This window comes from Lampris incognitus, chromosome 20, assembly GCF_029633865.1.
Source record: "Lampris incognitus isolate fLamInc1 chromosome 20, fLamInc1.hap2, whole genome shotgun sequence".
NCBI classification, from domain to species: Eukaryota; Metazoa; Chordata; class Actinopteri; order Lampriformes; family Lampridae; genus Lampris; species Lampris incognitus.
In genome coordinates, this window is record NC_079230.1 from 29,854,458 (window position 1) to 29,872,354 (window position 17,897).

The 17,897-nt window shown below is 50.0% G+C and overlaps 1 protein-coding gene across 1 annotated transcript in view; it reads left to right on the forward strand.

The window, feature by feature from the left end:
- The first annotated feature begins 6,298 nt into the window (after positions 1-6,298).
- afap1 (actin filament associated protein 1) overlaps positions 6,299-17,897 on the forward strand; it is a 59,863-nt gene continuing 48,264 nt past the window's right edge. The window contains exons 1-2 of the mRNA XM_056300228.1: positions 6,299-6,398; positions 7,015-7,142. Coding sequence (XP_056156203.1) covers positions 6,299-6,398; positions 7,015-7,142 — 228 coding nt within the window. The remainder of the gene's footprint in view (positions 6,399-7,014; positions 7,143-17,897) is intronic.

The following is a 17,897-nucleotide window of genomic DNA, read 5'->3' on the forward strand; positions in this document are numbered from 1 at the left end:
TCCTAGCGCCTGGATGCTACGCGGGGCGTGCGGAGGCGGGGTAGAGGCATTTCGCGCATGCTCAGTTGACCGTTCTCTACTCCATTTCCGTTCTCCGCATCGACGGGAACTAGCCTCTACCTATGCGGGAGTCGGGACACACAGCATGGACGCATGAACGCCAGAGAGAAAAATAAAGCCCCTGGTATTCGCTCACACAGTCGTGCCGTGTATCTGTGGACATTACAATGGCGACGAGGATTTTGTGGATTAAAAGGACCCACCTGGCCACGGACCGAGAGGATTGTTGAGTAGTCTAATAGTGATCAGTGATAGCTGCTAACTAGCTCACAGCCCAGACCAGGACGTAGCCTACACCGCATCTAACCATCGCCAGCATGCTCTCTGCTACAGCTGATTCACTCCCAGTCTTTGAGGTTCACGGTGGAGCACCTGGATCATCAGGATCAAGGAGGACACTTGAAAACGTGCCATGTTGCTTCACTATGCAGGTGAACGGGTAGACGACGTTTCTGTCACACTTCCTGATAGAGGGGAGGATAAGGACTTTGATAAAGCCGAACAGGCTCTTGCTGCTTATTTCTCACCGAAGAAAAATGTGGACTTCGAAGTTTACAAATTCCCAATCCGAAAATGAAACAGTTGGGGAATACTACGTTCGCCTATGCACACTGGCTGCAATGCTGCGAGCTCCCTGCTGCTGATGCAGAGGTCAGAAGTCACATCGTGCAGAGCTGCAGAGCACACAAGCTGGGAAGGCAACCTCTCACCGATCCCACAGCGACGCTGACAGAACTCCTTGAAACAGCCAGGCTTGAAGGAAGCGTCTGAACAACAAGCACTTGAAATGGGAAAACCAATCGACACTGGTTTAGATGGTGTTTTAGCACTGCGCCATCAAGGGCGGAAGAGCGAGCCCGGCAACGCGCACGCGAGCGTTTTAATTGCGGTGGACCAATCCCTCACCAAGGCGAGTGCCCAGCATATGGACATGCGTGCAGGAACTGTGGTGAAAGGAGTCACCTTTCCAACGGGTGCCGGTCACAACCGAGACAAAATGTGAACTCTCTCTCGTCGGATGGCCCCTCAATCTCTGCCTACTCACCTCATCCCAGTGAAGACGGGGCAGACTCCTCCTCCAACACCTTCACACTGGCGGACCCAGCCGTCGCAGCGCCAGAACAGACCATTCAGGTAAATGGGTCCTCACTTGAGGTGCTAGTGGATACTGGAGCCTGTGTCAATGTAATGGGTTTTTGCACTTTTCAGTCATTTACCAAACCCTCCCGTATTGCAGAGCACGTCAGTCGGGATTCTTGCACACGGCTCACACACGCCCTTGCCAGTGCGAGGGCCATTCCGCTCACAGCTCCGCTTCCGAGACAGGGTGATCTCAGAGGCATTCTACGTGGCTGACAAGTCAGCGATTCCTCTTTTGAGTTGTCAGACTGCGATTACCCTCGACCTAGTCCGCCTGGTCAACAGTGCAGTGGTGCCCCCAAGGGGTGGCCACGGCCACCCTGATCCTATCCCTGCCCCCCCCCGCTGGCCCCCCCAGCCACGAGTCGCATATGCAGAATATGCTTCTGATTATGCAGAATATGCTTCTGTCTGATATTTTACATAAGGTGCTGTTCATTTAAATCAATAATGTATATTTTTCTTAACTCTCATATTGACAGTTTTCCACTAGGCTATACAGTATACTACAACAGCATCATAGAATTCCCGAAATTCAGTCATGGCTTTTGGTTTTGGTGTGCCACCCCAAGATTTTCAGTGGCCCCATTTGGCCACCCCTATGAAAAATCTGGGGGCGCCACTGCAACAGTGTACACATGCCACCAGGGCTGAGCGATTAATCGAATTCTAATCGAAATCGCGATTTGAACTAACGCGATTAATTCTGCCGCTCGTGACTGATGCGGTCGTAAATCAGTTGTATGTGGTTTAAAAATTCATGTGGGCCTGTCGACCGCATGAATCAGTCTGTGTCGTCTTTCTTGTATCACAGTCGTACTCACCAATCAGTGCTCCTCACGTAGGAGACACACTCACCTAACAGAAGTGGCCCTACTTACAGCGATCGGGTACGCCCACCAAAAAACAAACCAACACGTGTGTGAGCGTTTAGGAAACACGTGGTGTAGGAATCACAGCTATAGCTTGTTTGCAGTCACGTGACTCTGATGACGCACGAGATTCAGATGGAGGGCAGGAAGTGAAAAGCAGAATGGACGAGATGGAGCCAGTTTAGCCCGAACTTTGCTAGTTTAGACGATATTATGTCAGAAAGTTATAAACAGAAAGTAAGATATGTTGGACTTGGTCTTATTCAATTCAATTCAGTTTATTGGCATTACAAACAATGTGCAGGCACATGTTAAAAATGAAATGAGGGCTGTGGCTTCACCAAACAGTGCAAGACAGACAGACAAACACAGCAAACACAATATAAGATATACACACATGAAGACCAAAAGCTAAAAATAAGTTAAAAAAGAGCTAGAGTACAAAATATTTAAAAATATCTACAGACATTCAGTGGGTGGTCAGGTTCAGGTGGGCAACAGCTTGTGGAAAGAAGCTGTTTTTGAGCCTGGTAGTGCGGGCTCTGAGGCTCCTGTAGCGCCCCCCAGAGCGCAGGGGGGAGAACAGTCCATGGTTGGGGTGGGTGGGATCTCTGCTGATGCTCAGACCCCTTCGAAGGCAGCGTTTGTGATAAATGTACCGGTACCGGTGATATGCTGGGCCGCCTTGATGACCCGCTGCAGAGCTTTCTGGTCTACTGAGGTGCAGTTGCTGCACCACACTGAGATGCAGATGGTCAGGATGCTCTCTATGGTGCAGTGGTAGAAGTTGGTGAGAATTGTGGGGGGTAGACGGGTGCTCCTCAGCCTCCTCGGGAAACGCAGGCGTTGTTGGGCCTTTTTCACAAGGGCCTGGGTGTTTAATGTCCACGGAAGGTCCTCGCTGATGTGGACTCCAAGGAATTTAAAGCTGGAAACATGCTCCACTTCCACCCCCATTGATGTGTATTGATCCTTATGTTATGAAGAGTGATTTTTCTGATCAAGTGGTCACTGCACACACACGAGGTTACCCGACTCCGCTCCTCCCGACCGCAGACGACGGTTCACGAGCCATTTTTTCCGGCATTTTCGGTCAATTTCTTGCATCCCCCCCCCCCCCTCATGAACAACAGCTTTTGGTACTCAATAAAAGCTCCTTGTGGTTTCTCAGTTAATGACGCCAAACATAGGCATTTCGAAAGTTTGTGATAGTGCTTCCTATGTGGAAAATCACTTCCTGCCCTCCATCTGTAGTTCGTGACGTCATATGCAAACGCACGAGAAAAGAGATTAGAAGTGGCTGCCAGTGCCGCGGAAGAAGAAGCACCTGACTGCCAAAGAAGGGTGGCACTTCGATTATTTGGGACTCGGGGAGTATTTTGGATTTTCCAAAAACTAAAACAAAACCAGTGTGCAGCAAATGACGGTGCTCTGCAAAACCTGCCGTCGAACAGTGGCTACCACCCGAGGTAACACAACAAACTTGTAGCAGCACTTGAAAGGCCCTCATAAACACCTGTACGATGAGTGTTCGAGAAAGAAGACTGAGGAAAGCGGTGCTGCCGCCGCCACAACAGATAAAAGTAGGCAAACTACAGTTTCGGAGTCTTTTATAGCTGCTACCCCATCACTCATTACCTCGCCAAAGACATGGTGGCAATAAATACGGTGTCCTAACAGGGCTTTCGAAATCTCACAGAAACAATGGACAAAAGAACGTTAACTGAAAGGAATGTTTACACAATGTTTACAAAATATCATATCTTCTTAAATTACTTTATACATTTTCTTATATTCTGGAATTGTTTATGTAAGGTGGTGAAGGGGACACATAATTTATGCTGTAATGTTTTATTTGGTAACACTTTAGTATGGGGAATGTATTCACCATTAATTAGGTGCTTATTAGCATGCAAATTAGCAACATATTGGCCCTTAATTGGTCATTATTACGTACTCATTAATGCCTTATTCTGTATGGCCTTATTATACAACCAGTAAGCCATTAACTATGAGTTTTCCCTCTATAACCTCAGAATTATTGCTTATTAGTAGTACCATCTCAATATGCTTTGCTTAGTATGGACTTTATAAGGTGGTAGTACCACAGGAAGAGTTATTCTCCCTTACTAACACTTAATGAATATGCTCTGTTCTTACATAACAAAACACCAACTACAAGTGTTAATAGTGTTAAATTACTCTAAATTAAGTTCTTGTTACTTAGAATATGTTCCCCATACTAAAGTGACATCTTGATCATTACTAATTCACTAGTAATTAAGGTTTTTTATGTTCCCCATACTAAAGTGTTACCTTTTATTTTTGAGACGTCTCATTCCTGGTTCAATTTACAAGGTAATCTGGGAGTAGCCACTGGGGGGCGCTCAGTTTGCTGATGTGTCTGGTTGAACAGCTGTTTGGGCTGCCGCTGTTAGTCGTGGTGGCCATTTTAGGTCACAACGTTTTTGATCCGTTAAAGGTAAGATGTTGAAACGGGATGCTCTGTTAAATCCATCTGCAACCCTATGTTTAAAAGGTCATCCATGCAGTATTATGTGTAAATATGTGTGCCAGAGATATCGTTTTATGTTTTAGGTAGTTATTTTGTGAAAAAGGTTTGGTTTTATGACGTTCGATGCCCATGTGGCTAGCGAACTACTGAGCTGTGTGGCACCAGGCCTACTGTTAATTTAAAAATAAGTTTGAAATTAGAGACAACGTTTTGGATATGTTAAAGGTGACGAAAGACAGCCAAGAGAAAATAAATTCTGCGCTGCTCAGACCAAAGTACGCCGACTCCTGTCCGTTTTCTCCTGACTCCAACCACGCCAATCAAATAACACAACGCAGAGGGAGCCAGGGAGGAGGCAAAAATACAGGGCTAAGGAGCCAGCGTACAGAACCAAGGGCTACATTTACTTTCATGATTGTTTTTTATTTATTTAAATTAACAGTCGAAGCTTTGTGATAATTGTTCTGTTTGTCTTCATACGTGTATGTTCTATGCCATTTTTTGTTTCGATAAATACTTTTGAATCTGTTCATATATTTTCACTCTCCTCCTTGGAATATTATAAAGAGCAATTAATATTTCAGTGTTCTCAAGTGGTGAGGCTCCATCACATGTTTTACATTTATTATGCTGTGAATAATGAACTGAAGTTTGATTTTCAAAAGTTATATCAAAAATCAAATCGCAATCGCAATATCTGTCAGAAAAGTCGCAATTAGATATTTTCCCAAATCGTTCAGCCCTACATGCCACTAAAGCCTCAGGAGAGGTACTCTGACGTTTTCCAAGGCATCGGGAAACTCAAGAACCACCAGGTAAAGATCCACATCGACACGACTGTACAACCAGTAGCTCAGCCACACAGACACATCCCGTTCCACATGAGGAAGCTAGTCGAACAAAAGTAGGAGAAACTAGAGGCGATGGACATCATTGAACGTGTTGAGGGCCCGACACCCTGGGTCTCACCTGTGGTAGTAGCCCCTAAGCCTAAACGCCAGGAAAAATCAGACTGTGTCGACATGAGATGCCCGAACGAGGCCATCAAGCACGAAAGACACCTCAATCCCCACGGTGGATGATATCCTAGCAGACCTAAATGGTGCAAAAGTGTTCTCCAAACTCGATCTAACGGCTGGCTACCACCAACTTGAACTCCACCCTGACTCCCGCTACATAACGACCTCCACAACACACGTGGGCCTGCGACGCTACAAGCTCTCAACTTTGGGATATCCTCAGCTGCAGAGATTTCCCAAAACACCATCAGAGAGGCATGGCATCCCAGGTGTTTTGAATGTCAGTGACGACATGCCGGTGTACGGTGCCAGCCAACGGGAACATGATGAGAACCTGGAGAAGGTCCTCACACGCCTCAGAGACTGCAACCTGACACTAAATGCTGACAAGTGTGAATTCAACAAAACCAAGCTGGAGTTCTTTGGCTATGTGTTCTCAGACCAAAGCATTTCGATGGACCCCAAGAAAGCTGCGGCAGTCAAGGAGACCACACCCCCACAGAATCCTGGAGAGGTCCGCAGTTTCCTGGGCTGTTCTAACCCACGCCAGCAAAACATTGTCACCTGTGGAACATAGATACTCACAGACTGAGAGGGAGGCCCTAGCTGTGATTTGGGGTTGCCTTCACTTCCAACTCTATCTACTTGGATGCACTTTCACAGTCGTTACAGACCACAAGCTGCTCATGCCCATGTTCAACAAGCCATCGTCCTCCCCTCCTCCCAGAATCGAACGCTGGTTGCTGAAACTGCAAAACTTCAGCTTCTCTGTGGTCTACAGGGCAGGTGCCGGTAACCCAGCAGACTATTTCTCCAGGCACCCTGTTTCCACACCTGAGTCCAAGGACGCACATGCCACTGAGCTAACTGAAGCCCATGGGCGCTTCATCATCAACCACAATGTGCCCCGTGCCATGACTACAAAAGATTCATGCTGCCACACAATCTGACCCATGCCGCCAAAGGGATATGACTGCTGTCAGGACTGGACAGTGGCACACTCTTCTGGAACAGATAGTGGACATGTCTCCAGCCCGGCAATCAATTCTGCGGTGTTTTCACGCAAAGAAATCAGAGCTAATGGTGTATGCATCTGATCTCCTGCTGAGAGGGCATACACTTGTAATACCTTCCTCACTGCACAACCGGGTGATAGACATCGCCCATGAAGGAAGCGGGAAGGAGGACGAGCATGTATGCGGGACACACAGCTCGGATGTATGAACGACAGAACGAGAGTGATAAAAATAAAGCCCCAGTTATTCGCTCACACGGTCCCGTTGATTTGTGGACATTACAACATTGACCACTGGCACGTTAAAATAAGGTTGTTAGCTAGCTAGATAACTTTTAAGATAGCTCATCTGGTGTAATATATTTATGTATTACTATGTTAATACTATTATAGGAGAGATTATGAATGATGTACCTTATGGGTACTCTAGAGCCAGGGCCCTCTTCAAGCAAGGCAGCGAGGCAGAGGCAGAAGAAGAGGCAAAGGACAGTGACAGCAGCACAGATGAGGAGGGGGAAGAGGTTCCATGATGAGACCTCCGAAAAAAACAGGTCAGGAGGGCAGGCCAGAAACAACATTTCGTAACTGTGTTTTTCACTGCCATGGACCAGATAATAAGTGACTTGGACACTCGGTTCCAAACCACAGCAAATGTTGTCGAGGAATTTGAGGCCATACTTAAAGTTGGGCAGTTGAGTGACAGTAATATTGCTTCTGTGTGTCAGCCACTGATAATGAAGTACACAAAGGACCTCACACCTCGGTGTGAGAGTGAAATCGGGCATCTTAATACATTATTTTCTGCCACTTTCCCCTCTGACTGTACCTCTCTTGCTCTCCTGAATGCAGTCTATACAATGCAACTCCAGAGCATTTTTGGAGAGGTTTGCATTGCGCTTAGGATTTTTTGCACTTTCTCGGTTACCGTTGCCGGCGGAGAAAGGGTATTTAGCAAACTGAAACTGATCGAGAGCTATCTGAGATCAACAATGTCTCAGGAGAGGTTGAACAACCTTGCAATGCTGGCTTTAAACTTGGCTTCCTCACTTAACTTGAGCGATTTGATTCACGATTTTGCTAGCAAGAAGGCCCGGCGTTTGGCTTTTGGGATTTAAGTCATGGGCTGGGAGAGTAAAGTTTAGCTTCACAGCTATAGACCTACTGTAACAACTGCCCCGGCGTCGTTACATTGTAGCCTACATCTTGCCTGTTGCTGATTACATTGTAAACTAGCGATAAACTAGGCCTGGAATAGACGATTTCGGAGAACGTAAAGTAGGCTAAAGCTTCATAAGTCAAACGCATTTCCTCACCTTTGACACTGTGGGTTAGTATTTCCAAGACCATGCAGCCAAGAGCTGTTTGGTAAACCAGCAGCCATGGACTCCAAATAGTTTTACAATAGCACTTCTGTTATTTAGATAAAAATACCACCCCATTGAATTTATATTTTTACTTTTTGTATGATTGTACTTTTTGTCATTGTGTTTAAGTCTTCATTTAATTTAATAAGTTGGTGAATGTTGAGAGGTTTTTTTTCTTTCCTGGATTGTTGATTACTGTGTTTACTGTATTCTCTTAAATTTACAAAAGATAGCCTTTAGTGGATTTCTTGCAGTGCATCAAGTAATCTTCTATCGATGAAATAGTTCATCAAACATCAAATTCAACTGGGTTTTCTAGGTTGATGGGTGGTTTAGGTGGTGGGGGGGGATGGGGGGCCCAATATTGTATTCTTTCATGGGGCCCAGAATCTCTAGCGGCGCCCCTGTGTGTGAGAGAGAGAGAGCTGTATGTGTGTATGTGTGAGAAAGAAAGTGAGAGGTGTGTGAGAGACACGTGCGTGTGTGTGTGTGTGTGTGTGTGAGGTATGTGTGTGTGTGTATGTGAGAGAGAGAGCTGATTTTCAACAATACTTTAATAAAAAAATCACAAAAAAGTTACAACACAAAGACCAACATGGTCAGTAACACAAGATTCACAGAATCTCAATCATCTCAGGACACTCCCCAAGATCAGCTCCTCATCCACAATACAGCAAAGGAGAGAGAGAGAGCGAGAGAGAGAGAGAGAGAGAGAGAGAGAGAGAGAGAGAGAGAGAGAGAGAGAGAGAGAGAGAGAGAGAGAGAGAGAGACTAGGACAATGGACAGATGTCTGATGAGTTTATGAGTCAGTCTTGGTTATTACTATCAAGTTATAATCATCAGGTGGTTATAACTATCAGGTGGTTATTATCAGGTGATTATGGATATCAGGTGGTTATTACTATCAGGTGATTGTTATTATCAGGTGGTTATTACTATCAGGTGGTTATTACTATCAGGTGGTTATGGTTAGCAGGTGGTTATTACTATCAGGTGGTTATGGTTATAAGGTGGTTATTATTATCAGGTGGTTGTTATTATCAGGTGGTTATTGTTATCAGGTGGTTATTACTATCAGGTGGTTATTACTATCAGGTGGTTATTATTATCAGGTGGGTATTACTATCAGGTGGTTGTTATTATCAGGTGGTTATTACCATCAGGTGGTACTATCAGTTGGTTATTACTATCAGGTGGTTATTACTATCAGGTGGTTGTTATTATCAGGTGGTTATTACTATCGGGTGATTATTATTACCGGGTGGTTATTACTATCGGGTGGTTATTATTATCAGGTGGTTATTACTGTCGGGTGGTTATTGTTATCAGGTGGTTATTACTGTCAGGTGGTTATTGTTATCAGGTGGTTATTACTATCAGGTGGTTCGTGTTGTTACATGATCAGAACGAAGCTCTGGAACCGTCTCCGGGTTTTAAAATGGGCCCGGCCGACGTGTCTCCTCCTGGTTATTCAAGGACAACACCACAAAAGCTTTCGCACACAATGTGCTGGAACCGCCGCCATGGTCAGTAGGTGAGCTGACAGACTGGACGGACTCGACGATCTAAGTCCCCGCCTTTCTCTCGGCGTCATTGGACAAGCCCCGCGCGTGGCGCCAACCCGACTGGCTGTCGCCGCCGCCCGTCACCGCCCCTGGCGTCCACAGCCCGCGGCAGCGAATGGATGGAGGGAGCGTGCGGAGGCGCAGCATCCTCTATTGTCACCGCAGAAGAAGCGCGCGCGGCACGGATCCGGTCCGCACGGGTCGACGGGAGGAACCGGGAGTAAAGGTGAGACGGCGGGTTTTTTCTCTTGCCACGCGTCAGCCACGCGTTTGTTTCCGCTCGGCACGCTTTGAGCAAGACTTGTGAGAATGAAGGGACGTCGGTCCGGCCACGTGCACCACCCTCACAGTGTGGGCTGCTCTCATGGCACAGATGGAGGAGGGATGCCATTGCCTTCAAAACTAAAAAAAAAAAACCCCAACTGTTTCTTGTTTAAACGTGAACCACGGCTGTTTCACAGTTATTGCCTATATTTTGTCTAATGGTGACTATAAATAAGGGCAACCCCCCCCCCCTGTCCCATGTGTCACAAGATCGATGCTTTGAGATGTGTCGCTCTAATCCTGAAGTGCACACTGATGAAATTATATTTGTGTATATTTTCCTGTCCTCCCTGCCAGTAAAACAGCGTTGGTCAACGTTGTTGTGAACAACACTATGATGGATACAATGGAGCAGGAGAAACAGAGGGTGGAGAGCTGGGTCAGGCTGGGAGGAGGAGCAGGAGGAGTAGAGGGGGAGGGGGAGGAGGGTGATTAATTGGCAGAGTAATAAGCTCAGATGCGCCGGTGCAGGGGGGGGGGGCGAGTTCTTCTCTTGCACACACCCCGTAGACATCAGCTGCAGGCCTGCGGCCAAGGGAGGAGGAGGAGGAGGTGGAGGAGGACCGGGGGGGCGTGTCTGTGAGACCCAGTGTGTGGCTGTCTCCCCAAAAAAGGCCCTGTGATGTCCTTCAGTCAAGGTCTTTTATACACGTACCATGCTAAGGAGCAGCTTGAAGGCTTTATGTTGTTGTTTATTTATTTATTTATTTATTTGGGGGGGAGTCAAAAAATCAGATGACCTTGCGTGACTGGAAAGGAGGGGAACTTTGGCTGTTTTGGGTTTTGGGGTTTGTTTTTTTTTTTTTTTGAATGAGATGCGCCCAAGCCCCTCAACTGGGGTTGACTTGCAGCGCACCCACCCCCCTTTCAGAGGGGGGGTGTCGAGGGGAGGGCGTGCAAAGCGGCTCAGTGATTTAGCTCAAATCCAATTAATCAGATCCAATAGAGGCACGAGACGATGAAAGACGGGGATTAACAATTAGTCCTGCATGTTCGGGAGGAGGCCCTGTTGAGAGGACGGAGCATCAACAGGCGGTGTGAAAGACTGCACCCTAGCTGTCATCGCACCGTATCGGCATTTCCCCCCGATGCTCAACGGTGCACCCCGGACCTGAGCCTGCACGTGGTCTCAAGCTGGTTCATCATAGTGCGGTCATCTCGTTGAGGGGCGTCTGCTGGGGGGCGTCCATATTTGAATAGAGGCGAGGTTGGACACCGGTTTGTTTTGTGTTGGTCTGCAGAATAGAGCTTGTGTGTTGTGTTTTGTAGGTCTGTGGACTAGTGTTTGTTTAGTCTTCATGAGTGTTACCTTACTTCTCCTTGATCCGCACGGTTACGTTGTTCACAAGAAGGTTGTGACGGACATTACGCTTCTGACAACACAACCAGTTGACCTCGGAGTGTGTGTGTGTGCGTGTGTGTGCGTGTGTGTGCGTGTGAGTGCGTGCGTGTACTGTCGCCCTGGATCCGCTACATGGGTGTCAGAAGTGGGTTGGTGAGACCTTGAGGCCATCGGAAGCGCGTGCGCCCAGAGGCGTGAGGGGGTCCCGAAGGGGGGGGGGTAGGGTCACGATCACGGATGACTAGACTCGCGAGCCCTTGGCTCACGGGTGAGAGCCTTTAGTTGACTGGTTAGCGCAGTCGCCCGTGATGCGGGAGACGCGGGTTCGCGTCCCGGCTGCGGCGGTTCCCGGCTGCCCCCTGAGTTCGCTAGGGGTGGGGTGGCCCGGAAGTTCGGTGTTTCCCTGGGTTGTTGGAAGTCAGGGCAGCCTCGCGTGGACAACAGAGAGACAGACCGTGTATGTCCTGCAGGACATTCGGAAGGACATACTGCTCAGCCAACCACGTCAGCTGTGGGGTGGGGACACAGAAGGGCCGTGGTGGAAGACAGAGGCACCAACTTTCTGCAACACACACACACACATCGGTACTTCTATACTCGTGAGGACCCCTCGGTGTCTCTAACCTTTACCAACAGAGCTGTATGCGTTACCTTAAAGGGAACTTCCGGTGTTTTCTAACCTAAATCCCAAGTTCCTGTTGTTAGCAGCGATGGGTGCCAGAATCTTCTAAATTGATTGAGTATTGTGCAAGCTGGCATCAGCCGACCGCTGCACACCAAGCTGCAGCCAGAGCTCACCAAACGACATCCCTTATAAGAGCTTCTTCTTCTTCTTCTTCTTCTTCTTCTTCTTCTTCTTCTTCTTCTTCTTCTTCTTCTTCTTCTTCTTCTTCTTCTTCTTCTTCTTCTTCTTCTTCTTCTTCTTTTTCTTTTGCCACCAACAAACCGTTTGAGAAGTGTCTGAGAACATCTTCGATTGGGGAAAAGACAATGCCACTTCCTGTCGGGCATTTCTTTCCAGTTCCCGCACACTTCCGCTGTCTGTCTTCCTGCAACAGTTAACTCCTCGTAATGTTGCAGAGAACGAGCTCGGCTCCCGGTTAGAGATGACCTGGTAGCTCTGTCCTCACCATGTCCTTACTCAGGACATTGGACATTGTGAGTCTGATGCGGTCCCAGACAAACCAGAGCTCTTTTAGCGGAGGTCGTTTGATGAGGGATGTCATGGCAGCTCAGTGCTCAGCGGTCGCCTTGTCCAGTACTGAATCAGTCTCAACACTACAACGCTAATCCTAACCATAACTTCACCCCAATCCTAACACTCACCCTAATCCTCATCCTAATCCCAGTCCTAACACTGGCCCTAAACACAAGTCCCAACCCTAAAATAGCCCCCTGAGATAATGAAGACCAGCCAAAATGTCTTCACATCAGAATCAGAAACACTTCGTCGTTTCATTTAATGGGCACAAGTGCATGAAATGAAACGACCCACAGTTTCCCCCAGCCCACAGCAGTGCAACACAAAGACACATCCAGAAACTACAAGAACACACATATCCAAGCTAACACATATAAGTAAAATAATAATAGTATCTGTCCAGGAGAACGAACACCAGCCAGGATGACTGTCGGACCTGCCGGTCTGCATGGGCTAGCAGTTAGCTTAGCCTGCCCCGCGTCCCGCTTCCGCGTCCTGTCAGACCGCCCTCGGTGTTTCCTCTTCAGGTGCAGCTCCGGTCAGGGCCCTGGACCCACAGAACCCACCTGACCAAGCTCCAACGACAGCTCTCCCAGCCAGACACCTTCGACACACCTCCCCGGACTCCACACGACGACACTAAAGTCAAGGCTAGGCGAGGCCGCCCTCGGTGTTACTGGAACTGCCGGTCTGCATGGGCTAGCAGTTAGCTTAGCCTGCCCCACTTCCGCGTCCTGTCAGACCGCCCTCGGTGTTTCCTGTTCAGGCGCAGCTCCGGGCAGGGCCGTGGTCCCTGGGCCCACAGGACGCAGCAGACCAAGCTCCCCCAGCCGATCCAGCGCCAGCTCTCCCAGCCATCAAACCAAGACGCACTTAGACGCAGACGTGGACAAAGACGCTGCATGGACGGTGCTGGGTGAGGCCGCCGCAAACGGGAATTTGCGCCGCCATCTTCACATATCCAAGTGTGTTGTCACAAGATATAGCAAAATGTACACACACACACACGCGCACACACACACACAGGTGAAAATAGTGGCTGTGGAAGACCGGGAGAGAGACTGATGTCGTGTTTCAGAGCCTTGAGGTACCAAGACCTCCCACCACCCATCAGTCAGACATTTCCCAGAACGTGTAGTAAGTTTGGGGCGCCGCACTACACTCAGGTTCTTGTGTGGTTTCAACAGTCCACATCACGTGACCCTACACGAGCCCCTCGGGAATCCTCTCCCGCTGTATCAGTTGAGTTTCCGCCAGCAGCTGACTCCATTATAACCCACCACGTCAGCTGTGTGGGGCCTGCTACTCATAACAACAATAATAACAACAATACCAACAACAACAATAATAATAATAATAGCAGTAATAATAATAATAATAATAATAATAATAATAGTAGTAATAATAATAATGGATTACATTTATATAGCGCTTTATCTAGACACCCAAAGCGCTCCACATTGAAGGGCGTAACTCACCTCAACCACCACCAATGTGCAGCACCACCTGGGTGATGCACGGCAGCCATGTTGCACCAGAACACTCACCTCACATCAGCTTGAGGTGGAGAGGGAGGACTCATGGAGCCAGTCACACGGGGGGGGGGGGGGGAGGATTAGGTGGCCAGCTGGAGAGAGCCAGGTTGGGAATGTTGGCGGGACACCAGGGGACCCCCTACTCTTTGTGATAAGTGCCACGGGGTCTTTAATAACCGCAGTGAGTCAGGACCTCGGTTTAACGTCTCGTCTGAAGGACGGCGTCTCCTACAGCACAGTGTCCCCGTCCACTGCCCTGGGGCACTGCCCTTGTTTACCAGGACCAGTGGGAAGACTGCCCCCTACTGCCCCGCCAACACCACTTCCAGCAGCAACTCGAGTTTTCCTGGGAGGTCTCCCATCCAAGTACTAGCCAAGCTCACACCTGCTTAGCTTCCGTCTTGCAGCAGAGCCAGGGTCCGTGTTGGTATGGCTGCTGACGTCATCGACACTGGACATCTGGGCCGCCTTGGGACCGCTGTGTGTGTGCGTGTGTGTGTGTGTGTGTGTGTGTGTGTGTGTGTGTGTCTGTGTGTGTGTGTGTCTGTGTGTGTGTGTCGCATTTACTGTATTTCTCTCTTCTTCTTCTTTTGCCTTGTTTTGTTGTTTCTGTCTTTCAGCCAAGCTCTCCTGCCTTGTATCTGCTCTCCTTTCCACGCCTCCTCTGTTCCTCTGTTCCACCCCTCCTCTGTTTCTGTTTGCCTGTTCCACCCCTCCTCTGTTCCCGCCCTCCTCTGTTCCACCCCTCCTCTGTTCCACCCCTCCTCTGTTCCCGCCCTCCTCTGTTCCAGCCCTCCTCTGTTTCGGTTTTCTCCTGACCTTTGTTTTACTCCTCTCATCTCCCATCTTCTTCCCTTTCATTTATTCTTCTGCTCATCCTACTGTTTGCTCCTCCTCCTCCCTTCTCCTCCTCCTCCTACTTCTCCAACTCATCCCCTCATCCTCCTCCTCCTCCTCCTTCTCTCTCCTCTTGCCTTTCCACCGCTTTCTTTTTTCTCATCTTCTACTCCTCTTTTTACCACCCGTCTTTTATCCCCCTCTCTTTCTCCTTCTCTATGTTCTGCCACTCATCTTCCTTCCCTTCTTGTTTCTTTCTTTCTTTTCCTTTCCTTTATTTCCACCCTTTGCTTTCTTCCTTCCTGCCCTTTCTGTTTCTCCTCTTTTAGCCCTTCCTTCCTTCCTTCCTTCCTTCCTTCCTTCCTTCCTTCCTTCCTTCCTTCCTTCCTTCCTTCCTTCCTTCCTTCATTTCCTTTCTTTCCCTCCTTCCTCCCTTCATTTCCTTTCTTCTTCGCTCCCATCCTTTCCTTCCTTCCTTCCCCTTCTTTTCCCTCCCTGTCTCTCTGTCCTCCCCCTCCAGTCCTGTCCTGTCCTGTCCTCTGGCTGTGGTGTGTCTGGTGTCGGCAGGCAGGCGGTCTGCAGACTGTCTCCTCTCTGCACGGTCTGCACCGCTGCAGGCCAGCAAACCACACCGAGTTAGACTCTGTGCGGGGGATGGGGGGGGAGGAGGAGGAGGAGGAGGAGGAGGGGGGGCATTTATACTTGCGTATCAGGACCAGAGGCAAGAGTCTCGACCCCACCGGTTTTCTCAGTCTGTCTGTCTGTTTGTTAAACCTGGCACCCCCCCCCCGTCCCCCCGTCTCTCTTTCTTTATCTCCCTCCCTCCCTCCCTCCCTCCCTCCCTCCCTCGGAGAATGTGCTGTGAGCCAGGGAGTCTATGTGGACCTGTACTGGGTCCAGGTGTTTGCCTGGAGGTGGGGGCTCTGCTCTGCTCCCATAGCCAGCGTCGTAAAGGAGGCACCGCGATGAGGAGCTGAAAACGTTTGGTCGAGCGTTTGTCCATGCACATTTGTGTGTGCGTGTGTGTGTGTGTGTGTGTGTGTGTGTGTGTGTGTGTGTGTGTGTGTGCGCGGTATTTGCAGCCTTGCTTGTACTTGTCAGCACATCCATTGATCACCTCCTGCCCGTCTGCTTCCCCCTGTCTATCATCTGTGCAGAGCTTGCTGGAGCAGGCTATCAATCACGTCTCATATTCACACTCGCATGCCCTCCCCCCGCCGCCTCCTACCAGCACCCCCTCCAGGCTGTGTCTGGGCAAATATCCGCAGCATCCCCACATTCTCTCGCTCCCCCCCCCCCACCCTCTCTCTCTCTCTCTCTTTGGCTCCCCCCTCCTTCCCCTCTCTCCCCCTTCCCCTCCTCCTTCTCTCTCTCTCCCTCTTCCCCCTCTCTACCCCTTCCCCTCCTTCTCTCTCTCTCCCCCTCCTTCTCCCCATCGCCCTCTCTCTGCCCCTTCCCCTCTCTCCCCCCTCCTTCTCCCCATCGCCCTCTCTCTGCCCCTTCCCCTCTCTCTCCCCCTCCTTCCCCTCTCTCCCCCTTCCCCTCCTTCTCTCTCTCTCCCCCCCTCCTTCTCCCCCTCCCCCCCTCACTCCCCCCCTTCCCCTCTCTCCCCCTTCCCCTCCTTCTCTCTCTCTCCTCCTCCTTCTCCCCCTCCCCCTCTCTCTCCCCCTCCCCCTCTCTCTCCCCTCTCTCTCTCCCTCCTCTCTCTCTCCCCTCTCTGTCGCCCTCTCTCCCCCTCCTTCTCTCTCTCTCTTGTCTTGCTCTCTCTCTTCTCTCTCCACTCTCTCTTTCGCTCTCTCCCTCCTCCCCCATCTCTCTCTCCCCCTCCTTCGCTCTCTCTCCCCCTCTCTTTCCCCCTCCTTCTCCCCCTCTCTCCCCTCCCTCCCCCCTTCGCCCTCTCTCCCCTCTATCTCCCCTCTCCTTCTCTCCCCCTCTTTCCTCCTCCTTCTCTCTCTCTCTCTGTCTTGCTCTCTCTTCTCTCTCCACTCTCTCTTTCGCTCTCTCCCCCCTCCCCCTTCTCTCTCCCCTCTCTCCCGTCCTCCTCCTCCTCCTCTCTCTCTCTCTCTCTCTCTCTCTCTCTCTCTCTCTCTCTCTCTCTCTCTCTCTCTCTCTCTCTGTCTTGCTCTCTCTCTTCTCTCTCCGCTCTCTCTTTCGCTCTCTCCCCCCCTCCCCCCGTCTCTCTCCCCCCTCCTCTCTCCCCCTCCTCTCTACTCCCTCCTCTCTCTCTCTCTCTTTCTCTCTCCTGTTCAACTTAGCATAGGGTGAAATTGTGACGTGGTTAACGTGCATCGTGATACAAGACCATAATTCATCTCTGTCTATTGCCGTGGTTGGAAGGGGGGTAATTTCTGTAAAAATCTCAGAAATGTCTCCTGTGCAATCGGCATGCTCCCCCCACCCCCCACCCCCGCCCCCCCTTCTCTCTCATTTACAGCCAGTCGGTGCGTGTGAAGGGCGAGGTGAACGCATGAACGCGTGGCTGCATGGCGGAGCCGGGGTTATGAACTCCAAGTCAAGACGGGGCAGGCAGGCAGGCAGGCAGGCAGGCCTCTGCAGCTCTGCAGCTAATGTGTTTTCCCTTTCACCTCACCTCACTTCACTTCATCATTTGCTCCGCTGCAGTAAATACCCCCGAAACTGAAATATCCGCCACCTGATCAGAACCGACACCGGGCTCTCGATAAACCAGATCCTGGTCACCCGAGTAGCTGATGGAGGACGCGGTGCTGCAGGAGCCCTTACAGGGGAGGAGGGATACTCCTCAGCTAGCGTTTGCAGGGGTGAGGGGGGGGGAACTTGCTCACAAATGGGGGGAGTGCGGTTACGGTGAGAAATAGCAGGTTGTCATCGTAGTCGATACGGTTTCTGTCTCCTGCCGTCTCCGCGACACATCAGCGTCGGGCTTCCTGGAATCCGGCGCTCCCCGCCGCCACACGGACGGCTGTGTTTTGGTTGTGGTGAGCACTCAGGATGTTAGTGCTGCGTACGGTGTTATCACAGCGCTGTCTCTGTCCTCACCTCTAACCCTGCCACGCACACACACGCACACACACGCACAAGCACACACACACACATGCACACACGCACGTGCACACACATGCACGTGC